The sequence below is a fragment of the Taudactylus pleione genome, unplaced genomic scaffold (genome assembly GCF_031769625.1).
Source record: "Taudactylus pleione unplaced genomic scaffold, aTauple2 ptg000465l, whole genome shotgun sequence".
Lineage (NCBI taxonomy): Eukaryota > Metazoa > Chordata > Amphibia > Anura > Myobatrachidae > Taudactylus > Taudactylus pleione.
This window is the reverse complement of record NW_028284867.1, coordinates 31530-58014: the sequence shown is the minus strand read 5'-3', so window position 1 is coordinate 58014 and position 26485 is coordinate 31530. Positions and strand designations below refer to the sequence as shown.

The following is a 26485-nucleotide window of genomic DNA, read 5'->3' as shown; positions in this document are numbered from 1 at the left end:
ACATTACATATTCACATACAAGGTTCCATAAGCTTTAAGGTATAAGATTCAAGTATGCACATTTACTATAACTGCTATGAAATAAAGGTTATTTTGTAACTAAGGTTTTATATGTGATAAGTAAGCCATGTTTGGTATTGTACTGATGCGTACTCTCTCAACAGTATTCCGGTAACATCGATGTAGAGTTCGCCACAGGCATTCTCAACTTATGGACCGCAGAGACTTCAAGCAACAAAATGTACATTATATGACCAACTGTTAGGATTTGCATGAGGCGGGAAACCAGAGACCAGCAGCTGTTAGAGGATGAACTGTGTCTATTTGAACCAACCTGTTAGATGCCTTGTAACATATGCCCTCACCTTTAGGACCAATGGTATTAGCAACAAACTTCTCTATTGTGTTGTCTATTTCTGGGGGGTATAAATATGTGTGCTCTGACCCTGGGTTCCTAGTCTTCGTGCTGAATGCTGATTGACGAGGGGTTTCTTGCTGATGCCTACATCTGGTCCAGAGCGCTGCGTATGTATAACTGTACTTGGGTCTGTATAATTCCTTTGCGCTAAATTGTACTTATAACTAGCGTGTAACTGACTGTACTTTTACTTGAATAATACTTTGTGCTTTGGAACCACAGGTTCTAGGTCTGGAGTCTTTATTTACTGTATAACTGCGTATGCAAAATAGCATCATCCTTAGAGGTTTATAGGCAGGATATCAGAAGGTATAGGCAGAAGTGTATAGAGGTTCAAGGCAGTATCGTTAGTATAGAACATGGGCTGAGGTGGCTCTGACACAGGTGCCTCAGCTGGGTACATAACAAAGACTCTAACAGCTGCCTTGTCTGTGGAATGTCTTCCAAATATTACTATTTACTAGAGGATCATGGGATGGGGATGGTACTTCAGCTATCAGGAGTGGGGGGGGGAGCAAGGCTCTATGTACTAAGCCTTGGAGAGATAAAGTACCAACCAATCAGCTCCCATCTCTTTACAGGCTTTGGGCTGGATGCACTATAGTGAAAAATGCGGTTAAACCTCGGAAAATTGCACTTTCGGTGATGTGACTGCATTTCTCTGTATGCACCAAGCCGTACCCGTACCCGATAGGCAACTCCAACCAAGGAGCTGATTGGTTGATACTTTATTTCGCTCCAAGGCTTAGTACATAAGTCTCATATTGCCCAGCAATTCAGAGTATGTTATATTCATTTGTCTCTGCTTGTGCACTAATTACTTACCAAAATAGCAGGTGATCTCTGCGCTCTGTCTTTCAGCATCTTGGACTGATGTAATAATTGGGTAAATAGAGGCCTAGATACAAACATTAATCAAAGTTCCGTTATCCCAGCCAGAACAGCGGGTTCCAGTTGGGACTCTGTGGGACTCCGGCTTCATGTTTTCCAGTCACTTCAAGTCTGTGTATCTTACTGCAGCCATCTGTAAAGTGAAGCACCCAGCACAGAATGCTCACAGCACGGTCTGTATTCTGCCAATTATACACTCCCTGGGAATAGACCTCCGAGTCCCCACACAACAAAACAAGGGGCGCTTGTCACAAGGAACCACTCACACCAATGTCACTCTCTTGGCTGAAGTTGGCAATGAATTCAGCCCAGAAAAAAAAAAAGTTTTTTTTTTTTAAAAAGTGTTGAAAAAAAGTGAAAAAAAAAAGTAAAAAAAAAATGTATTTGCTTTTTTTTTAATTATTTTGCACTAATCAATAAGAATAAAATCCAAATATAATTAATGTTTCCACATTTCTTGTACCCCCTTACAGTATATAGCCAAAAATAAATGTATGTTATAAATGCGTTCCCATCCATCCATCGATGATAGCCATTTCTCTCTACAGTCATTTAAAAATAAAGAATTGACACTGTTCCTACCAATGTAGCTTCAGACAGGAAAGAGATTATAAAACGTATTTTCTGTCTATTGTAAATAAAAAAAAAAAAAAAAAAAAAACACCAGATAAACATACAAGGCCTAATCCTAAATAGCACGTAAAGCGGTCGCAATTACGCTGCTTCCAGCACAGCGACCGATCCCCACATTCCCCCCACCCTCTGTTACCTGTATTTGCGCCAACCCTATCCTTGGTGCAGTAGATCCGACCGAAACGGTGTTCACATTCAGAATTGCGCGACAATCCGACCTGGCACCAAAATTTTACCCCCAGAGATTATTTTATGGGGCAGAAAGAGTCTCCGTTTTCCTTGGTTTTCCCATTTACACTTCCTATGAATGAGCGCCGAAAATGTTTCTTTTCTTTAAATAATTTGTGCAAACACGCGACAACCATCCCTAATGAAACCCATGCGATCTCCGCTCTGCCATGGGAGAGAGTGCCAGCCCGCTGCTAATCCAATACAGGAGGAGAAAGATCAAACAGATAGATTATAGTGACATAATTTTTATTTATCCTGCTTGTGACAGATTACAGCTCACAGCTAGTATAGTCCCTGTCCTTGTGGGGGTCTGGCCCCAACATCACTAGGATATATACAGCTGCTGGCTGGGGGAAAAGGGGGGACCAGCTAGATCTGGGATATGGAATGTTTTACCAGGTGTAATGAGAGAGGGCGGCTCTATGTACAAAGGCAGCAGTGAGGGGTCTGCTATTACTACAGCTGGGGGAGGGCAGGGAAAGAGGCAGGTCCCGGATCTGCGACCTCTATCGTGCAGGGGCCAGTACAGAATTTACAACATGGCCCCTTCCACCTCACACAAAATGCTCCACTCCTGGATTCTCGGTTAATTTAGGTGCAGTTACTTGTGGTAAAATAATTCATTGATTAGAAGGGGGGGGGGTGCATTTAAATGTGTCTGCCCAGTTCTGCTGTCATTGTCGGTGGTTCCTGCCGGTACACGCCAGCAGATGCACACGATGTGTCTGCAAGATATGGCCAACACGAAATATCTGAGCAACGACCTTCACCGATTATAAATATATTGATGCACTGAAAGATAGTTTGTCGGCTGTACCAACAATATATCGCACAGGGGGTGTACACAGCTTTACATCCAGTGGATTCTTACATTGCACAGGGCCTGTTGGAGGATCCGTTCAGTATCCAGACACTTGTCAGAATCCCGGCGCCAGCATCCCGAAGGTAAGTAACGGGGTTAGGCACTAAAGGGGAGGGATATGTTTAGGGTGTGGGGGGGAGGCTAGGTTTAGGCTGTGGGGGAGAGTTAGGGTTAGGGAGAGGGTTAGGATATCGACTGACAAGTGTGGGCACTGCATAAGGGGCACTACTGCTGTGGGCATTATGTGTAAGGGGCACTACTGCTGTGGGCATTATGTGTAAGGGGCACTACTGCTGTGGGCATTATGTGTAAGGGGCACTACTGCTGTGGGCATTGTGTATAAGGGGTAATACTACTGTGGGAATTGTGTATAAGGAGCACTACTGCTGTGGGCATTGTGTGTAAGGAGCACTACCGCTGTGGGCATTATGTGTAAGGGGCACTACCGCTGTGGGCAGTGTTTAAGGAGCACTACCGCTGTGGGCATTGTGTTTAAGGAGCACTACCGCTGTGGGCATTGTGTTTAAGGGGCACTACAGCTGTGGGCATTATGTGTAAGGGGCACTACAGCTGTGGGCATTATGTGTAAGGATCACTACCGCTGTGAGCATTATGTGTAAGGAGCACTACCGCTGTGGGCATTATGTGTAAGGAGCACTACCGCTGTGGGCATTGTGTTTAAGGAGCACTACCGCTGTGGGCATTGTGTGTAAGGAGCACTACAGCTGTGGGCATTATATGTAAGGGGCACTACTACTGTGTGTCATACATGAATAGTGACACTACTATGTGGTGTAATGTTAATCAGGGCACTATGGGCCTGGGTCAGCAAGGAACGCAGTTGCTAATACGCACGCAATCGGCCAATTGTTGCGTACTTCACATGCATAGGCTTCGCAGTGCGCATACGCAAACTAGGAATTGCGATCAGGACTGCGATCACAGCGACTATGCAGACCCATCGGAGAGTGATTGACAGGAAGTGCGGTTTGTAGGTGGTAACGGGGGGGGGTGGGTGTCGGTGAAAGGTAGGCGTGCCAGTGCGTTTGAACGCTGTTGCAGGGGCGTGCATAAATTATCCCATGTGATGCCTTACGCAACCTGACGACGTGCAATAAAGTTAGCAATTCGGTCAGAGTTTTTGTAAATTTGCATGAGGCTGCGATGGTACTCCATGTTACCGATGGTTACGCAGTCTTGCTAAACGTTATAGATGTGTGGAAGGTAAAGTGGGCGTCCCTATGTAGTACTGCGGCGGCACTGCGAGGGCAATGAATTAGCATACTATCCCAGTTGAACTGCGTGCGTAATCGCTGTTGCATTCGCAGTTGCGATCCGTAGTGAATCAGGCCCTATGTGCTGTGTAATGTGAATAAGATTGTGCTACTGTGTGGTCGTAATTTGAAATGGGGATACTATTGTGTGACCACGCCCCTTTCTTCTGTTACCACGCCCTTTTTTATTTTTGCAGTATTGAAAAAGGGAGGGAGGGCACAAATTGATATATTTATAGTCTGCAGGGGGTCTCTAGGACCACTTTAAGCACTGGTGTGGTCTGACTTCCATCACACTGACTGCTGAAACCTACCAACAACCCTAGGTTCTACCAATATTTAGAAGTTAATGGCGATCGATGGGGAGTTGTCTTTTGGTGAAACCAGCCTTTAGTAAATGTTGTATTTTGAACTTAGAACCCGCCATCAATCACCATAGGTGTGCAAGCCCCTGCTAAACCCATGTTTACTGTATGATTTCAGGACTGTGAGGCAGTAATGCCAACTACTGTGCAACCATGCTGTCCTTGGCTTTTAGGGCATGATCAAAACAAAACGTCAGTGAAAACAGATCTACCAAACTTTTAGTTAAATAAATAAGCCCACTAACTTCTTTCCCAAGTTGCGATTAAAATGTTTTGCAGTGAAATAGCACCACCACGTGGTGATGTGTGTGAACTACAAAAGGCTAAGGGATAAATGGAACATGGGCAATTTCTCCATGACTTTCCTCTTTTAAGAAACCCCTCATCCTGGAACCAGGAGAACGGAGAATAATACAAGCCTTGCTTTGTGCTCTGTACAGTTTTATAAAGAAAAAGTTCTCATACTTTTTTTTTAGAGAAGGATTTTTATATAGAATGGTGTTTTAGAAGTTTCAAATAATCTAAAGAGTCTACAAGTTGTTGCCAATATTTACTTTTTTTTTTGAGAACAGATCTCATGAACTTCCTGTAAGCATTTAATAAACGCAGCACATTTCTGATACTTACAGTTGCTGCAAAACTTAGGGCCATTTTCAATTTGAGGCGAAAAGTCCGTTATCGGCGATAAATTATCGCCGTTAACTTAAATTTCGTCTATTTCAATTATCCCCGTATTCAATTTCAAAAGATTTTGCGCCGGTGCGAAAAGTCTTTGTTAAAAAACGGGGATAACTTTTCTCCAGGTAATACGTGGTAAAAAAAAGTGCAGAATTGGGGTTTAGGGTTCAGCCTTAAAAAAAAAAAAAATAGCCTGCACCCCTGGGAGAGTCCCCTAAAAGTATTCTGTGTTAAAAAATGTTTTAAAAAGTCCTCGAGGCACCCCAAAAAAGGTACTTTAATTTTGGGGTAAAAAAAAAATTGGGGGGGACAAACTTCTAAACTAGCGAAATCAATTTGTGGGGGGGGGGGGCGCGGGGTTGGGGAGAGGAGTTTCCCAAGTATGCGGCAGGTGTTTTCAAGAATGCGGTTGGTCGCGACAGATGTATTTTTTAAGAGTTTTTAAAAAATAACTTTAGGGACTTAAAGATATGCTGACACCCATTTTCATGTACCCCAAATTTGATGGGCATAGTTATTTTTAGCAGAAAAAAAAAATATATAATATAAATGCTACTCTTCACAGGCGCATTTATGCACCTGCCGCGGCTATTAAAAAATCCTGATTACCTTCAGCAGGCAAAATCGGGGGCACCCATAGTGATCCCCCATGTCAGGACATCTTTAGGGGGGGTGTCAGGATGAATTCCCAAAAATTTACAGGACTTTTCACCACTTACCTTTACGCCGGGTCCCGATTCCGCAACTTCTGAATTGAATACGAGGATAAGCGGGCAAGTGCCCGATACTTTATCCCCTGTCAAACCTCCGATGTGGTGCGAAAAGTCCAGACTTTTCAAAACCTAAATTGAATATGGCCCTTAATGTCTGCACCACACAAGAGAAGGAGTCCTGGACTCCTGATTGCATATTGGCTCCCTCCCTGTTCCACTACTCCGGCATATCAGCGACCTCTGCTGGTGAGCTTCTAGAAGTACCATGATCCTTCTAAAAAAAAAAGCAAACAGAAAGGTTAGGAGAGAGCCACTCATACTAGAGCAATACGGTGTAGGGCAGTGTTGGCTAACCGTGACACTCCAGCTGTTATGGAACTACATAACTCAGCATGCACTGTTACAGTTTTGCTATTAGGGCATGCTAAAACTGTGGCAGGGCATGCTGGGATATATAGTTCTACAACAGCTGGAGTCTCAAGGTTAGCCAACACTGGTGTAGGGCAATACCATACCTCCCACCTGCCCGATTTAAGTGGAATGGTCCTAGCTTCATGCAGATCAGCACCCAGGGCCTGATTCAGCATGTATCGTAATTGGAACAGCATACGCAGACCGGTCGATGGGTGCGAACTGCACGTGCACCGCACTGCGCAGAGGCTGAATTGCAATCGCACTGCGATCACGCTGAACACACTAAACCATTTCAGAGTGAGAGTGACGGGACGTGAGCGTTTTGGGGGTGGTGACGGGGGAGTGGCTGTGGACACGCAGCGTGCCTGTCCATTTGAACGCCGTTGCATGGGCGTGCATAAATTAGGCAATGCGATGGCATACACAGCTTGAGTACTTACTGCTTGCGACAAGTTACTGAATCAGGTCATGCATGACGGCCCGATGTGCCTTGATGGTACCGATGTCTACACAGGACTGCAAAGTATTACGGATGTGAGAAAGTGGTAGTGGGAGGCAGTGGGTGTCTCTATGCTGGGTGAGAGACGGCATTGCGATTGCATTTATTAGCATATGTTCACAGCAGACCTGCGTGCGATTACGGAGCTGCGTTCGCAATAACGATCCGTACTGAATCAGGCCCCCAATTCCAGGACAGTTGTGAGATTTGCTTCACTAGAAGGTGCCACAAGTAACCAGAGGGGTACCTACAACATTTAAGGGAGGGGTGAAAAATAAGTAGCCCTCCAGCTGTTGAACTACACATCCCAGCATGCCTTGCAACATGGTCAAATAGCAAAACTGTGGCAGGTCTGGGAAACCTCTTATTGCCCACCCCTAATTTAAAGGGTGTTTTTAGGGGAGAGGCAAGGCTGAACACAGCTCCCGTGGATGTAGTACACCCCTGGGTTTTGCTTTTCAATCAGTGGTTCTCATCTCCAGACCTCAAGTATCCCCAAACAGGCCATGTTTTGTGTATTTCCTTAATCGTGCACAGGTGATCTCATCAATGTTGCTGAGCCAGTAATCATCCCACCTGCTCCCACATACAGAAATCCTTGAAACACGACCTGTTAGGAAAATTTGAGGGCTGAGGTTGAGAACCACTGGTGCCATGATCACGCCGCCTCTCGCAAATATTGGCCCATTATAGGGATGGACATCGGAAGCCAATGGTTAGCAACCATCAATGTTTCCGATTCAATGGAAGTACTCTTTCCATTGAATACCAGGAATTCAATGGTTGCCAGGCATTGGATGCAGCTCCCGATGCCTGGCTGGGGGAAGGGGAAGCACACACCTGCCGCGCGCACGCGGTGGTGTGTGTGGTCATAGGCTAAATCTGGCCACACACCAGACCAACTTACATACAACCAGCCAACTAGTTGATTGGTTGGAATGAAAATCTGGTAAGGTATGAAAGCAAATGACACTCAGCAATTTGCTCCCAAATGCTGGAAAAAGGACAAAAACTGTTGTTTGAACAAATTGTTTAGGTCAAACAAATAACAAAACTTGTCTGACGCCATTTTCATCTGTTTTCTGGCATTTAGGAGCAAATTGCTGATCATCAGTTACTCCCATACCTTACCAGATTTTCATTCCAACCAATCAACTAGTTGGCTGGTTGGATGAAAGTCGGTCTAGTGTGTGGTCAGCTTTAGTGGTATATTTTTCTGTAGTTGTCCTAAATCCTATGCTGTTTCTATCCATTTATGTCTAGATTTTTTTTCATTGGTTCAGTAACCAAGAATTTGGAAGCACCCCCTTTCAAAATCCTGCATTTGACACTGGCTGTTTGTCCCAGCATCGTGGCGAGAGTGATGTGGTCCCCATTGCTGGCAACCAACAAAAACCTTCCAGGCACTGCTGGACCCTGTGTCATGCACATGTGCAGACAGACCATCGTGCAAGCGCAGAACACCGGAGACCTGTCGCTGCCAGCGGAGGACCTCACAGATGAGGAGAACTTGGCAGGACCTAGCCAGAGAGGTACAGTGCATCCGGAAAGTATTCACAACGCTTCACTCCTTTTTTTTTTTTTTTAAACACATTTTGTTTTGTTACAGCCTTATTCCACAATGAAATAAATTCATTTTTGTCCTCAAAATTCTACACACAATACCTCATGATGACAACGTTTAAAAAGATGAGATTTTTGCAAATTTAATAAAAAAAATAAAAATGTTAAAAAAACACACTAAAAGCTGAATACACAGACAACGATTTTGTTACCAATGATTTTCTGGACGATTTTGTCAGATTTTTTTTAAAGTGTAATGAATGATTTTTTTTTAACTACAAATGATATTTGTAACTTCCCTTAATGAAAATCGTTCAGTTGGTCAGTCAGAATGAACTACAAACGGGAACGCGCATGAATGATCGTTTATCGTTATAACTCAGGAACTGAACTATTTTTTTCAACGATTGAACGATAACGTTAAATCGTTCAAAAAATCGTTACGTGTGTATGCACCTCAAGACATCACATGTACATAAGTATTCCCAGCCTTTGCCATGAAGCTCAAAATTGAGCTCAGGTGCATCCTGTTTCCACTGATCATCCTTGAGATGTTCCTACAGCTTAATTGGAGTCCATCTGTGGTAAAGTCAGTTGATTGGACATGATTTTGAAAGGCATACACTTGTCTATATAAAGGTCCCACACTTGACAGTGCATGTCAGAGCACAAACCAAGCATGAAGTCCAAGGAATTGTCTGTAGACCTCAGACACGATTGTCTCAAGGCACAAATCTGGGCAAGAGTACAGAAAAATGATCTGCTGCTTTGAAGGTCCCAATCAACACAATGGCCTCCATCATCCGTAAATGGAAGAAGTTCGGAGCCACCAGGACTCTTCCTAGAGTTGGCCGGCCATTTAAACTGAGCAATCGGGTGAGAAGGGCCCTAGTAATGGAGGTGACCAAATACCCGATGGTCACTCTGTCAGAGCTACAGCATTCCTCTGTGGAGAGAGAACCTTCCAGAAGGACAACCATCTCTGCAGCAATCCACCAATTAGGACTGTATGGTAGAGTGGCCAGACGGAAGCCACTCCTTAGTGAAAAGCACATGGCAGCCCGCCTGGAGTTTGCCAAAATGCGCCTGAAGGACTCTCAGACCATGAGAGGCAAAGATTGAACTCTTTGGCATGAATGCCAGGTGTTATGTTTGGAGGAAACCAAACACTGCTAATCACCAGGCCAATACCATCCCTACAGTGAAGCATGGTGGTGGCAGCATTATGCTGTGGGGATGTTTTTCAGCGGCTGGAACTGGGAGACTAGTCAGAATAGAGGGAAAGATGAATGCAGCAATGTACAGAGACATCCTGGATGAAAACCTGCTCCAGACCACTCTTGACCTCAGACTGGGGCGACGGTTCATCTTTCAGCAGGACAATGACCCCAAGCACACAGCCAAGATATCAAAGGACTGGCTTCAGGACAACTCTGAATGTCTTTGAGTGGCCCAGACTTGAATCCAATTGAACATCTCTGGTGATCTGAAAATGGCTGTGCACCGACGCTTCCCATCCAACCTGATGGAGCTTGAGAGGTGCTGCAAAGAGGAATGGGCAAAACTGCCCAAAGATAGGTGTGCCAAGCTTGTGGCATCATATTCAAAAAGACTTGAGGCTGTAATTGCTGCCAAAGGTGCATCAACAAAGTATTGAGCAAAGGCTGTGAATACTTATGTACATGTGATTAGTGTTTTTTTTTTTTTTCTTCTTTAAAAAGGCAATAAATATAATGACAGGGAAAGAGGGGGATGACTAAAAAACAGATTAACGTTGTCAGTTCCTTTACATAATACAATACTATAAAAATTGCCTTAAACACATAATAGAGGATATAGTTTTAATAGACGACACATGTATACTGTGCAATGAGGTCCGTTTTATTTTTATCTCTGCTATTCCTGTGTCTTGGCCATACTGTAGCCACACTCCATTCAGGGTCAGAGTCTCTGTTGGATGACCTAGGGGTCTATTTACTAAGCTTTGGCTGGAGATAAAGTGGATGGCAATAAAGTACCAGCCAATTAGCTCCTGTCATTTATTTTTTTCCAACACAGCCTGTTACATGAGTTAGCAGCCGATTAGCTGGTACTTTACCTCCTTTCACGGCTTAGTAAATAGACCCCCAATGCCCTACCTGGGGAGGGGGAAAGCTCCCCAGCTATTTTTGCCCTCAGACTTTTAATGACAGAATAATTGTATAGGCCGGAGGTTCCCAAACTCTACCATTACAGTCCAGGTTTTAAAAGGATATCCATGCTTGAGCCTAGATGGTTAATTCAAATTGACTGAGGTCCTCATTAAGTCACCTGTGCTTAAGCACAGGATGTCCTTAAAACATGGTCTGTAATGGGGGGGGGTTTGGAAACCTCGGCTATAGGCCACTCAACCATTACCTTCTGATAATGTTAACACTAATACCCCCTTTCACATCGTAATGCCAGGTCGCACCCAGGATGTTATTCAAGTGTCCATTCTGGGTGCGACCTGGCTTATTGCTGGGTCCATGATTTCACCATCATCATGTCCTGGACCGGAACGTGGAGATGAGATCATCCCCAAGCAGCAGCTCTTCTTATGCTGTGAACGGGACCCAGGTTGCATCAATCCAGGTTACCCATTCACACTGCATCACGCGCTGGGTTGAACCAGTGTTCAGCCCTGCTCGTTAACCAGGCTTCTGTCAGCCTGGCTCTTTCACACTGCACAGTGACCCGGGTTGCTGCACGTTCACATGCAATAACTAGCATTATTGCTGGCAGTGTGAAAGGGGTATAAATCAGTTTTAGTCTGGCCCCTAATACGTGTCAGTTAGTAAAAACATGCGCAGACTAGCGTGTAACGGGCCCATTAGTAATCACGAATAAGCCCCCTGCTGATAGAATGCTGCTACATGACCAATTCCCTGGCTAAAAGACAATATATACCATATTGACAGGTTTAATGGCTAAAATGAATCTCCTGACAGATTAGAACATAACTTTTACAGTAGGGAGTAAACTATTTTTTTAGTTTCATGACAATTATTACCCCACTACTCACGTTTCAAACATCAGGGGCGATTCAATTCAGAGTGGCTTGAATAGCACTGGCAAGGAGTTCTGCCAGGAAGGTACTCAGGAAAGCCTGATTATATGTGGGCTGTATACTCCTCTTCCTATTTCATCCTAAACCATTACCCGTGTGCCAATATCAGCTGTGATGAGCCAACGTTTATGCTGTTAAACATGGTATAGATAGTCTCCTCACCTACTTTCTGTTGCTCCTGCTCTAGGCCTTATATTTTTTTTTTTTAAAGCAAAAAACATAAAAATCAAAATATTTATTAGTGATTACAAAATAATCATAATAAAAAAATATATATAAAATAAACTAGAACATGAAAAATGCTACATGAGTTATAAAAACAAAAGCATCACATAAGGTTACAAATTTAGCTTTTCCAGTTTGCCAAATTCACAAGTAGCTGCCCGCAAACTGAAGTTTCCCAGAGGTATCAGATGTGTAGTTTTAACATCAATCTTCCAAAAGAAGTCAACAGCTTGACATGCGCACAGCAGAGTAAGTCAGTGTGATTGTTAAGCCAATAAATCACGAGAATGCAGGCAATGAATGCACGAGGAGCCCGTGATGTCACCAAGAATGCAGGCAATGAAACCAGTGACATCACCAAAGATCCACAAGGAGCCAGAGATGTCACCAAGAATACAGGCAATTAATATATTAGGAACCAGGGACATCACCAAGAATACAGCCATTTAATGCAAGAGGGACCTGCAGACTTAATTTGAATGATCGGGTTTGACTAATAGCATGGTGCATTATTAAAACAATTTGTGTTGCCAACAGCAACAAGCTAGATTGAAAAACTATGCATGGTTGCTGTGGGCAACAGGTTTTACTGCAATATTAGCAGAACAAGTATAGAGCAACGTATCAAACCTTCTAAATTGGAAACGTTGTCTGTACCAATCAGCTTCTAGCTAGCATTTATCAAGCACATTCTATAAGATAGGAAGACGCTGATTGGTTGCCACAGGCAACTTCTCCATATGTCCTCTTTGATACATCGCCCAGTGTGCGGTGAACAGTTTGTAACTTAATTATCTAGATTTACTGCACTTAGTAGAAAATATAAGACTCTTAGACAAGATCAATTGTTGAGTCAATACCCAAAATCCAGCGGAGGGTTCACCTATCTGCACCTGTAGTAAAATGCTTGTAATGCCCATGTGGGCTATTTATAAAGGATGGGTAGAACACCAGCTAGACAATAAATTCTCTTTGACGGCAAGCAGTGTGCAATGCCAAGCGACGGCTGTCCAAATTGCACAACGTATAATACAACCCCATCCATGGGGAAGCAATTGTTTCTCAGGAAGGCATAGCCAGCAGCCATATGGGGCTGGGTAGTAGCAAGGCACATCCAAGGCCAACCTGAGTGGAGAGTAGAACAAAGGAGTACAGATAGGCTAGAGAGGGAGATCCATGACCGTTACAGAGTGTTCCAGCATTTGTATATCCACTGGGTAAATAGTACAAAAAAGCAGCCAGTCTTCTTCTTTACTAAAAACTGCTGTTGGCAGTCACGTGCTTCACCCAGCTTGAGGCATAACTCATTAGAATACAGTGGCAATGCCAGGAAGTGCAACCGTCCTCCAACAGATGAAATATAAAATTTCATATTTTTGCAATTGATCTTTAAAACCCCCCCCCCCAAAAAAAAACACGACCATAGAGATGTCCAAAAAATAAAAAATACTCAACTCACAAGTAAATATACATATATAAAAATACTACTATGTATATAATACACAAGTTCCAATCCAGATCTTGAATTGAAAGATTGTATAAAAGCAGAGGGAAAACTTCCAGTTTCCTTCCAGAGAAAAAGCTTGCATTATTACGCAGCAACCTGCGGACCCTTATAAAAACCGATGCCGTGAGCCATTAAACTCGTACATATAAATATAATTAATACATGTAGGATATATCTACAGACCGTTATAAACTGGCATATATATATAAAAAAAAAAAAAAAAGTTTTAAAAAAGTTCTTTGGAAGGAAGTTCAGGTATTTTCATCTGGTTACCGCCTCCTCTGTTTTCTTATTACTGCAGCAAGGTTTAAACTGCCGGGCATCAATGAGGATCTCGCCATAACGCCCCTCGTAAATAATGCCACAACAAACTTTCTGCCTAGAAAGGGAAAAAGGAGAATGGAAGAGTAAATAATATGGAATTTGCTTTACAAAAGAGGAGAAAAAATAAAAAATTAAAAAGGGTTGGGTAGGGAGGGACCGGCCTTTCAGTAAATTTTAAACACCCACTTATAGCAGTGAGCAATGTTTCGGCCAGCACAGTGCACTTATCAAGCTGCAACATACACACAAATACACCAGGAAGGGCCTGAGCCAACCACTGAGGCGCAGTAACACCCCCCTGAGTGCACACTGTCTTCACATTTTTACAAATGAGCTAGTGAAGTAAAGAAACACTACAGTTGCAAGAGACAAGCATTATAGGATCAGGTTAGTTCAGATTTTAAGGCCATTCTTTAAATTCTGGTACCTTTTCCAGTACGTCGGATCCAGGAAGGAAAAGGCTGAATTTCTGCTGTGCGCAGTCCTCAGCTCAGTGTCCGTATCTGTGTCGGAGTGATTACTGCAGGAAGAGGAGTGTGTCGGTGAGGTGCTGGAGGTCGTGCTGTGCGCCCCAGAGCCTGCAAGATAAGACAGGGGTGATTACAGTACGCTCGCAACTGGTTTAAAAAAAAAACAAAAAAAAAACACAAATGTTGTAATTCTCAAGGGGTGGAAATCATTTTGCTTTGAAAGCAGCACAAAATGACAGTGTAACAATACAGTAGGTCCAAAAATATTTAGTGATGTAAAGTGTCACTTTGCTTTCTAAATTGAATCCAGAAAATATGTTCAAACTGGTTCCATTAAGAGACAGCCACTCCATTTTTCACTTTAGTGCTTGTAGTGCCATCTAGTGGGAGAAATGCAGTACAGCTGGTAACTTTAAAAATCTCTAAATATGCAAGATTATAAAAAAGCTGCAACCCTAATTGTTTTACCACCTCTCAGAAATTTGAGTATCTTTGTTTTACTAGTCAAGAGGAATCAAAAAGCTTGGAAAAGTTCACATTCCAGCCCAAGGTGGCCCAGTAGCAAATCTTGTAATCCCTGGCTGAATTGCACTTTTGAGTTAAGGCCCCCATATATCAGCAATTGATTGCAGCAATCGTGCAATTTGCAATCGATTGAAAAAGGGAAAGATTTTTATACACAATTGATGGCAAATTGCACGATTGCTGCCATCAATTGCTGATGTATGGGGGCCTTAAGATCATGGCTGGAGAGATTACCCTCAGATGACCTCAACCAATGTAATTTTATCCTTAAATGGTTTGTCCACCTTCAATTGGTCTTGTATGTGCACTGCAGCAACTTTTACAAATCACACACACCTATACTTTATCTGGCTTCCCTGCAGTTCAGTCATGATGGTGTATCATCAGGCAAAGATGTTTATATCTGTGTTTTACATTATTTTACTTATAAGGCGCCATGTTATTTTTGCCAGTGCCAAATATGTAACTTCACTGCTAGTTTATAGTCTAAATTTCTCATCTTTAATTTTGCAAATATTATTTTGTAACAGTTTCATTCTTGCCTGTTTTGAGTGAAACTTTTAGAAACCCTCCGAAGAGAAAGATGGCTAAACTTGGTTAACTGTAAGAATGCTACACTGCGCAGTATTTTACCCCTTGACTGTTAGTCAGACAACAGTTATCCCTTTACTACCAGAAAGCAGAGTGCTGAATAAATTATTTTTCCCTAACCTGGGCAATAGGAAGTGGCGGCAGTCTCAAAGTGAGAGTAGATATAAAACTTTTTTTTTTTTTTACATTTTAGCCAATTTGAGTAATAGATGGCAGAGATCGAACATTAAAATATTGAAGCAGCCTTACAGCAGCATCTGAGGGTCAAGCACTCAGCCAGTGCTTGTGTTTAGGACAATTGTGTTGTGAATCAGGATGCGACCTTGAAAAATTGGTGGCAGCAGTGGGACCTACAGAGATTCCTGCAAGCAGTATCTCCTGTCCATGTCTGGTAATAAACATGCCTGAAAAGCACAGGCACAAGGTAGAAAGAAAGCTATGCATTTAGAAAAAGTCATTAATGTAGTATCTTATTGTTAGAAACCCCATTTAAAAGGAAATGGTGGCTGTTATAACAAAAACGTACAGTGATCTGAAAGATTTTTCTTCATCTGCGCAATCTGCTGTCTCTTCAACCTCCGCGCAGCAAGAGATCGGATCCTTTTGTGCCTGAGACGTAAAGGTTTCAGATTGGGTCCACCACGGGCATCTACAACCTGCAAACAGAACAAACTTTATATAAAAAGTTCCAGTGCCTCTTTACATAACCTGGGCCATTCTACACACGCCCCCCCAACTTCAGGTCCACTTGGCGAATAGATGCATATTTAGTTCTAGAGCAGTCCTTATTACACAATAGTCACAGAAAGGAGAACTTACATGATTCCAGTTTTTCTTTGAGCCACCGGGAAGTTTTTTCCACCTTTTTACCAGAAGTACACAGGCATTACAGATGTCTCCTGTACGAGCTTCATGCAACCTAACAAAAAAAAAAAAATAATTATATATTATTTTAAAGACACTGATTTAAGAACGCACTGAAATCATACCTATAGCCCCAAGGATAACACTTCATAGGGTGAATTTAAGAAGACACTGCTTTAAAGGGGGCAATCCAATTAGCAGTGTTCCAAACAAAACAGGCGAGTGTCATTCATATAGGTGCTCATGCAAAAATGGAAAAGAAATGCAAAAGTTTTACTTGATCTGTAGTTCAGATTTAAGTTCCTTGTGCACTCCAATAATAGTACTCAGCAATGAGTCGGTCTTGTGAAACTCCCCCCCCCCCCCCCCCCCAAAAAAAATTATTATTTCATTTATTTTTCAAAGTCCCTCTTTCTCAGGGAGTATTACTCTCATCTGTTAGAGCTTCTGATTCCTTACACCCAACACTCTTACTTTGATCTGCAAATTAAGGGCTAAGCAGGATCTAGAATCTCCCTTAATTCATTTGTGGGTCGAGCATTTTGCTTTGTGGCTCAGACTCTGGAACTTGCTTCTTTGAATTGTGCGAAGAAGCACCTATATGTATGACACTCACCTGTTTTGTTTGGACTGTAACTGAACGAGAGTGATCACTCTAGAGTGAAATTGGTGCTGGTGGCTCATCTTAAACACGAATTAGACTGTCTTTTTGTTCAATTAGCTGTGGTGTTTACAGATTCAATCAGAAGAGTTTACACTGCGCGTCAAGGCGTAGAAGAGGATTTTTACTCGGCCACGAGACGAGGCACCCTCTGGGTTTTAACACAGGGAAAACCCATTGATTGCACACTTTACGCAGAATCAATGGATTAGCGCGCGTTAACCCCTGGTTTAGTGTGCAGGTAAAAAGGCTATTTAATTGAACAGCATTTCCATGTGCAGAACAATTAGCCCCAAGAGTGGTTTAAAAATCTCAGAATTCCTCCTACTCATTTCATCTCCCAATGGGGTGTCCAGAGCACTGCGACATGTAGGAACCCCACTGAAATTAATTGGAAAAAAAAAAGAAGCTGTCTGGGGTTTTCTATGGCTCGCCAAATGTACTCTGCTATGCTGAATATTGAAAGCTTCCGCTGCAGTTACATAAATCAGTAACAAGAGCTTTCAATAGTGAGCATAAGAAAGTTAAACACTTCCTTATTTACTATTAAAGTTACTTATACCCCTTTTACACCAAAATCCCAGGTCCGACCCTGGAATTTGAACACTGGTCAATCCCGGGTCGAACTCTGCTTCAGACCACGTTTACACTGCAACTTGACCCGGGTTATTCCTGGGTTTGCCCTGTTCACACTGAACTCGGGTAATCCCTGCTTTTCTCTATAGAAGTCATTAAAAATGGTCTGTTTTAAGGTCTGACAAAGATGGTCTCAAAAGGCAACAAAAGAGAGGGGTGGGGACTGATTACAGCATTGCTACAGGCTGCTGTTCTGGCTGTGTATCAGCCTGCATTTGTGGCTGCTGGTCAGGCTGTGGTGCAGGCTGCAGTTCTGGCTATGGCAGGCTGTGTATCAGCCTGTGTTTGTGGCTGCTGTGGTGCAGGCTGCAGTTCTGGCTATGGCAGGCTGTGTATCAGCCTGCGTTTGTGGCTGCTGGTCAGGCTGTGGTGCAGGAGGTTAGGCCAGCAAGCGATGGCTTCATGTGCATCTCTCTGCAGGGCACTGACAAATTACATCATCTGCCAGTGCCCCAGAAGCTCCAATCAGCATCTCTCAGAGCTAGCTGGGTCAAATAAGCAGGGTAGCACCCGTTCACACTGCCGCATGACACGGGAACAACCCATGTTCAACACTGCTCTCAACCAGAGTAAGATTCCCGGGTAAACCAACCCGGGAAATTTTTCAGGGAGCCGTTCACACAGAGCATCGACCCGGCAATAACCTGGGTTATTCGGTTGGTGTAAAAGGGGTATTACAGATGTATCCACATACATCTATTCTCCATGCACTACAAGTCGCTAAACACAAGGTGGGAGCTCCATGTGACTTTGTAGCACAAAGCGTCTTTTGTGCGACTTTTTACCTTCAAATGAGTTTCATTCACACAGTGACGCGAATAGATAGTACAAGCAGCTACGGCTGATTAAAATAAACAGTGATGTGAATAAATGGCACAAGCCGCTTCTGCTGATTAAAGTGATATGCAACATGTCTGTTCTGTGTGTGTATCTGCATGCAATATACTACGTGACAGTGTTACAGCCGCTGACACTAACATAGCGTTTCGCATGCAGATACACCCGCACTCGCTCACAGAACAGACATGTTGCATATCACTTTAATCAGCAGAAGCGGCTTGTGCTATTTATTCGCATCGCTGAGTGAATAAGACGCTTTTGAAAGGTAAAGAGTCACAAAAGACGCTCGGCGCTACAGAGTCACACCACAGCATGGCTCGACTAGAAGGGTTGTTTAACGCGCAAGGAGGCTGATGTAGGTGGACCCATCTGTAGTCAGTGCCAGCATATTCTGTTGTGCTTTACAATTGGGAATTTTAAAATTATGGGGTAGGTTTGAAGTTCGCTGCAAATACAGGTCTCGGTGCATATGGTGAATCCGGAAGAAATTTGCCACCTCATTTACAGTTTTGAGTAGAGGCGCATGGAATGTAAAAGAGTGTAGTATATGCCCTCCATGCAAAAAGTAAAGGGTACACATGCAAGCCGGCTGTCATGGGCACAAAGTTGGGTAAATGATGCCCCTTTCTCTGAAAGCCCCTGTCTGCGCAAAGCAACGTTGAGTCCCCCTAAATCAGTAGGAATTTAATTTTGTAACATCAAAGCCTAAATAACGATCAGATTACACAGACAGGGTGCATGGGATCCTTACCCAAAACAGCTCTGGAAATCGCCCTCATAGCGTTTGCTGTCTGTGAAGCGGCTGCTGGACGATTTGGCTTTGCAGATACAGCAGCCCCGAGAACTTCTATAAGTCTTTGGCTTGTAAAATCCAATCATTTTCCTTGAAAAGGTAAAAAAAGCTAAAGAAGAAAAAAAAATTTTTTTTTTTTTTAAAAATTACATTTTTGTTAAAGGTCTAAACATCAATGCAGCCAAAAAAACAGAACCAAATGGTGCTGCCCAAAGACACATGCAGTTACTCTCCAGTGCAATCTGTAAAATGAAAGCAAACAGGATTGGACGCTATGTGGGGGAAGGGGAGGGGATTAAATAGTTTTTGAATGCCCCAAGGGTGTCATTCAATTGTTTCTACCAATGGGCGACCATTATTTCTGCTCGCACCCTCCTGAGAGCAGAAATCAGTGAAAAGTTGGGCTTGTAGGAGCCCAAACGCAGCGCGTCCAGTACTTTAGATGGAATTAGCTCGGAGGTTCCCAAAAAGTCCAGGTTTTAGAGATATCCATGGTTGAGCACAGGTGACTTATTTAGTACCTCAATTTGATTTAACCACCTGTGGTCAACCAAGGATATCGCTAAAACCTGAACCGTTTGGGAATTTGAAGAGTTTGGGAACCGCCACTGGTTTATCCACATTATGGGATCCATATTCAATTAGGGGCAAAAAGCCAGTTTCTGCGGAAAAGTATCGCCAGTGACATCATTTCGCCCGGCGAAAACTTATCCCCATATTCAATTCCAAAGACTTTTCGCCAGTGCATTGGAATAGGCAAAGGATTCGCCTATGAAAGCCGTCAAAAAAAAGGGCAGAATTGGGGTTTTGGAGTGCAAACTTGCGGGAGCCACCCTGCACCCTTGGGACACGCCCCCGAAAGGTAAACTGTCAAAAAAAGGTCTAAAAAAGAAGAAAACTTAACACCCTAAAAAATGTCTGAAAAAGGGGGAGAAAGAGTACACAGTTGGGAGACACTTAAAAACTAGCGAAATAGACTGCAGGGTGGTCCCCTAGTATGCCCCAGGTGTTTAAGTTTGCAGGTGCTTGCAGCAGGTGGATTTTTTCACATTTTTTAAAACATGCTAGCTCCCTGTGTACCCCAGATTTGCTGGGTCTACTTGTTTTCGGCAAAAAACAAATAAATAAATAAAAACAACCTTCTAAATGCTATTCTTCACCACTTCTGCAAAGACGCTAATTAGCAGCTATTGAGAGCATTTAAGTACCCCAAATACTTTCACAAGGCCTACTCGGGGGTATTTATAGTCATCCCCTATGTCAGTGCATCTTTTGGGGGGGGCGGGGGGGTGGGGGCGGGGGGTCAGGCTGATTTCCCCAAATCAGACAGCACTTTGACAGTTTCAAATTCGCCGTGTCCCGTTGTCGCTGATTTCTAATTGAATTAGCGCGATACTTTTTCGCATGGAAAACCAGCAGAGATGTTGCCGAAAAGACCGGCATGCGAAAAGTACGGGACTTTTCGCACAGTGTCTAAACCTGGTAAATTTGAGCGCGACATGGCAATAAGTAATGGGCACCCAATTACTCGCCCACCTTGGCGCAAACAATTCCATATCTCCTTTAGAGGGGAGAACGGGCATGAAAAAAAAAAAAAAAACGACTGAATTCCCTCCTATGAGCATTATATAAACACATTGTATTGTAATTAATTTAAAAATGCTACTGCTGCAAAAAAAAAAAAAAAAAAAAAAACCAGGCCATATTCTACCGAATATATAACGGTCACACACAAACGGGACACAAATCATGGCTGAGTCTTAAAAAATATTATAAAGAAAACTGGGTCTATCTAGGTACAGCACAATTGGCACTGTAGCATTAGGGTTAGCAGTTTTGCTTCACAGCAGTGGGGTCTCAAGTTTAACTACCAGCCACAGCCCAATCTGTGTGGAGGGTGTTCTCCCAGTGATTGGGTGGGCTTCCTCCAGAATAAGTTTCCTTGGGGGAGGGACAGTAATGATTATATAGTCCTTGTACAGTAACAGAATGTGGAAGCGCTATACTGTATATACACAACAATAATAATAAATAATTAGCCGCTGCTGTAGATACCATCCAGCAACAGAAGGCTCCAGTGAATCAGTAACGCGTTGGGCACCACAAACAAACAGAGAACCAGCTGCTTGGCTCCTGGATGACCTACATTTTTAATAAGGTCTAGGATCAGACGGGCATCGGCCCATCCGGGTACTATCTGCATACAGTCCCTGTGCACTTTCTGGCCTCTGTGCACCTACAGGGACCCTGGCAGTTCCCTAGGTCTAAAATTCCACTGTTACATTAATTGGTCTCATAAGTGCCTGTAGGTGGCATAGCATTTATTCACCACAGTCCCGGCCTCCGTGGTACAGACAATTTAAACAGCCGCTGGAAAGCCCTGCACAATGTGAAGCTCTGCATAAATATAGGGTTATTTCTATCCCCTCTCTTGCAGAGACAGTGTGCAAGACCCCTGCATTATATAGACACACCTATATAAAACTGTTCTACATTATAATCTACAGTGTAATGAAGAAACAGGTATGCAGTAACAGTGTCCTCCTCAGAATTTTCTTTAGCTGGGTGGCATCAAGAAGTAGCCGGGTGGGGGGTCTTTGCAATAATAAAATGTGTTATGTCAAGTTTAAATCATTATAAGGGCGCCTTATAATGATTTAAACTTGAAATAACACTTTATATATTAATTCTCCTCTTCTTCTTCGAGGCCCAGTCATCTGCAGCTTTTTCATAATCAAAGTCTGTAGGATCTGGTCCCCCTTGTGAAATCGGCATCAGGTTATTTAGTGTGCTCTGCTTCATGCGATTCCTTAAGCAGGTTTTAATTCGTTTTAGAATAGAAAATCCTCTTTCACATTCAGCTGTGCTTACAGGTATGGTCAGTCCAATAGAAGCTAGTTTAGTTAAATTTGGAAAAGATTCAGTGGGCGGAATTCAATTGATTTTGCGGCCCGCATCTCCCGTCTAAAGTGACAGGAGATCGCGGGCCGCTATTCAATTGTGCCAGCGTTTCACGCTGATCGCACCCAAAGTGGTCGGGTTTAGTCGCGTAAAACGGCTAACCCCGACCAAAGTGCTGGGCGCGATCGCGAAAAGTGCCGTTTGGGCGCCCAAACAGGACACTTTTCGCTGATTTCAGCCCACACCCCTCTGGGGATGCGAGCTGAAATTGAGCGCTAACAGCTGATCGCACCCGACAGGAGCAACAATAGAATAGCTCTGTCGGGTGCGAAGGGGGGAATAATCAATTGAATTCCGCCCTTTGAGCTCAGTTGTTGTTGAAAATGTATGCATTATTTGTTTTGAATGTAGATTTTTGTAGGATTCTAGTTCAAATAATTTTGATGCAACTGCCCATTCTAGCTTACTATTTGCATAGTTTAAGGTTGCGGTACTTCCATTTTTAGAATAATGCTCAAAGAATCTCACAAGCCTCATTTTGATCATGGTTCTCTGTATTGAAAACTCGTGAAAAAACAGGATATTATTGGCATGTCTGGAAATCTTGCTTCTAGGTGGTTAATAAGTGTGTCTATGTATTTTCCATAGATATTTTTCATAAAGGCAGTAGCATTAGCATCAGAACAATTTACTACTCTAAGCTCTGACCATTCACCAGCAAGATGTAGATTGAGATTTTTAAAATGAGTAGCAGGTGCATCTTTCAGTTGCATAATGCATATTTTTGTAGCTTTCAAGATAGGGTCTATTTCTCTTAAATTAACATCTTGCCTTTGCCAAACTTTAGACGGCAGAACGTGCCGACACGGAGAATGCCGACACTGCATTTTAGGGCTAGGTTTAGAGTAGGATCGAACCGAAGATCCAATGGTCAAGAAGCTGACTCATCATTCACAGTGGTGACATTCCGGCAACGTCAGCATTATGCCATTGTCGACACTGAGAACATGTTAACATTATGCCAGCAAAATATACCACACCCTGAGAAAACACATCACGGTGTCAAATGAACTATATTGCTGTAGATGGTCAGCGCAGCTAAGATACAAAAGGTACCTACTATTTATTATAGCCACAATGTCCCCGAAGTGTAAGCTGGTATTTTGTAGCCCGAGACAATATTTAAGGCTCGTTCACACCTAGTGCATTTTTTCACTACTAATCTAGTTTTATTTGCTCTTCAGGACGCGACTGGGTCTGTCTGGGGGCTTTAAGACATTAATCTACTATAAACACTCAATCATTAGCAATAGCAATAGTTCCTAAATATTGTGCTAATCATCCTACAGCACCAGCAATGGGTATTTATTAAAATTAATTATAACATTAAATATAGTATACAACTTATTTTTTTAGTTCCAAATGACCAAAAAAAACCCCCAAAAAATAATAAATAGCAATAATCGGTTAGAAGCAAACTTTCAGAAAATGAACAAGTCAAATTGTATGGAGATCAAAGAAGAGGACGCGACTCTTCCACGTGTTGCCACCAATACACGTAACCCCTCAACAAGAGATCAAGCCAGACTTGGGCATGTACCTACATGTGGCATATACAATAGCGAGAGACTCTGCGAATGACTGGCACAAAACACAATATGTATACAGTATTTATTTTACACAAGTAATTTCATGTGGTTAGATGTGACTGCCTTCTTTAGAACACCAGACACAGAAGGAAGTTAATCTGTTTGAAGTGAATGTTCTATGTGCACGGCTGTATTATGGTGGATAAGCTCTATAAAGGCTGGATGCTTTGGTAATGCACTGTAAAAATGGCAGCATGACTGAACACATTGTAAGGGCGGTCCGCCTCAATACTGCGCAAGAGCTGGCTAGGAGATGTGTGCCGCTCTAGAACTACAAGTCTCAGCCCATCATGCTTGGAGAAAGGCGCTATACAAACAAACATTATGCCAGCTGGAGGTTAGCAGGGTATGCTGGGAGTTGTAGTCCCTCCACAGCACATGTGACTCAAGACTCCTGCAGCCAGCTGATAACAAAAATAATTTATTTTTTTTCTTCTTTAACTAAACTAAGGAGTGAGATTTGTCCATATATCACAGAGGAAGAACTTGACAACTTTTTTTTTTTGTATTGATCCCCAGTAATAGCGCTGAACATATATAGAGACCTCTGCCAAAATCACCATCCTCCACAATAATTCTGGTCCAAGGGGGGAGGGGGGCTGACAAAGAGGATAGCAGCAGCATGACCAGATTTACCAGGGTACGTAAATATCATCTAGAGATGAGATCTCATCCAGAAACATTTACCAGTGTGTTGCACTAATATACAGAGAAGCCATCTCATCACACAGGGGCCACAGACCTCTCACTTTACTGAAGCATTTAAAAGGTCTGAGGGATCAGATGAGACCGCATGGACCTGGAGGAGGAGGGAATCCCCCCTCATGCATATGGGGGAGTGGGGGCTGACCTCTGGGATACAAATAAATACATTGTCTTCCTGTATGTAACCAGCTCATCTGAAACATTGTATCAGGTACAGCTGGTAACATACAGGGAGATACAATGTATCAGGTACAGCAGGCAACGGCTATATGAAGGAGGTGACATGTGATGGATGGGTGAGTGTCAGGGGGTAATCTCTGCTCTGCCTACGTGCAACATCCTTAGCCAGCCCACCCACAAGGCATCTGCAGTCACTGACAGCCCCATACACAGGGGGAAGGGGGCAACACCACCCACCAGCACTGACACCCCCATACACAGGGAAAGGGTGGGCAACACCACCCACCAGCACTGACACCCCCATATACAGGGGGAAAAGGTGGGCACCACCACCCACCAGCACTGACACCCCCATACACAGGGGGAAAAGGGTAACACCACCCACCAGCACGGACACCCCCATACACAGGGGGAAAAGGTGGGCACCACCACCCACCAGCACGGACACCCCCATACACAGGGGGAAGGGGGGTAACACCACGTGTGGGGCAGAACATTTACAACTGCACAAAGTGTGATACTGGATAGAAACCGGATAACGTCCATCATTAGCCAGGGCTCAGGTTATCCAAGCCCCAATAAAGGGCATAATGCAGAGATGACAGAGTATGGTAGGTGGGGGGGGGGGGCTACTGCAAATCTAGGGGTGTCAATCCCCCTAAAAAATAATTTTAAAAAAATCGTTAAAAATACATGTAATAAAATAATGCTCATGTTCCCCTGGTGTGCACCACAACTCCCAGCAGTGATCAGGAGAGTGTGACACCCCCGGCAGGAGGCCCGGCCAGTGGCAGCAATGGAACAATGGAGCAGCGTGCAGAGCCACCCACCACAGCACACTTTTCAGAGCACACTTGCAGCGCAGACACATGGCCCCTGCAGCGCTCCCTGCACCCCCTCCAGCAGCACCAGCAGCTGCAGTAATGGCCCCAGCAGTCACTTTGCAGAACTTCTGCCCATGCACCCCTGCAGAAACGTGCTGACAAGTGACACAGGAGCTGTGAGTGGGACACAGCCAGGAGGACAGTGCGGAGCAGCGCACACCATGCACACGGCAGAACGCACCGACCCGGGAGCCATCAGGGTCTCACTTTACCTGCACACTTGCTGGCGCGATGTTGTCCCGTTCTCCGGGTGCGAGCTCTCTCTCCCAGGCCACCTCTGAGATGCTGCTGCCAGGGCGCATGCGCGGTTCCCACGCTCTCTTTCTCCTCAATCAAGCTGATTTGCATGCGTGGGTGACGTCACCCTTCCCGCTTCTCCATTGTCCTTTTATGGCAGCCGGTCTGGGCGGGAAAAGTGAGAGATAGAGGGAGGGGGTATTATTGTCATTGCCATGGCACTGCCTGCCTGCCTGCCTGCCTGCCTGTGGGGCTGGCCAAACATGGAGCAGGAGGAGGGCTCCAGGCTCAGAGAGTCACAACAAAAGCTGTGGTTGGTCCATCCATGACCCTACAGTAGTACTGCAGCTATGGCCCATTGACTAATCTGGTCCTGGACCATCAGGCCAAGGGGTGCTCTCCCTCCTGCCTGAGGTGCTGCTCTGGACAGGCAGTGTAGGAATAACACTCAGTATTATTGATAGTGTTTTTTTTTTTTTTTTATGTATTTATTTTTATTATTATTATTATCCTTTATTTATATGGCGCTACAAGGGTTCCGCGGCGCCTCACAAAGTAAAAATGAGCAAACTTGCCGGGTTCCTGACTGTCTTATCCCGGCATGGGTGAAATGCCGGGCGTCTAGATGTAGACGCCCGCATTTCACCGGCGCCCGGCATCACGATTGTAGTGATGCCGGGCGCCGCGAGTGGACAGCCGCAGGGGGGGGAGGGTTAGGTTTAGGGCTCCCGGGGGGGACTTAGGGTAGGCACCCCCACGGGAGGGTTAGGCTAGGGGGAGGGAGGGTTAGGCACCCCCTCCGGGGGACTTAGGTTTAGGTAGCGGGGAAGGGGGTGGTTAGGGTTAGGCACTTAGAGGGGGGAT

The 26485-nt window shown here is 44.0% G+C and overlaps 1 protein-coding gene across 2 annotated transcripts; it reads right to left on the bottom strand.

Moving 5' to 3' along the window:
* Nucleotides 1-13256: 13256 nt before the first annotated feature.
* On the bottom strand, nucleotides 13257-25733 carry SINHCAF (SIN3-HDAC complex associated factor). Of its 2 annotated transcripts, none has more exons than XM_088448748.1 (6): nucleotides 25597-25733; nucleotides 19024-19174; nucleotides 16091-16190; nucleotides 15798-15927; nucleotides 14113-14263; nucleotides 13257-13740 (listed from the first exon to the last, which is right to left on the bottom strand). In XM_088448748.1, exons 1-6 carry the CDS (start codon nucleotides 25730-25732, stop codon nucleotides 13623-13625), a joined length of 786 nt encoding a protein of 261 aa, XP_088304874.1. In that variant the 5' UTR covers nucleotide 25733; the 3' UTR covers nucleotides 13257-13622. The 2 variants fall into 2 exon arrangements, with proteins under 2 accessions (XP_088304874.1, XP_088304875.1); XM_088448749.1 differs by having other exon boundaries at nucleotides 19024-19155; nucleotides 25597-25669.
* Between the last annotated feature and the right edge of the window lie 752 nt (nucleotides 25734-26485).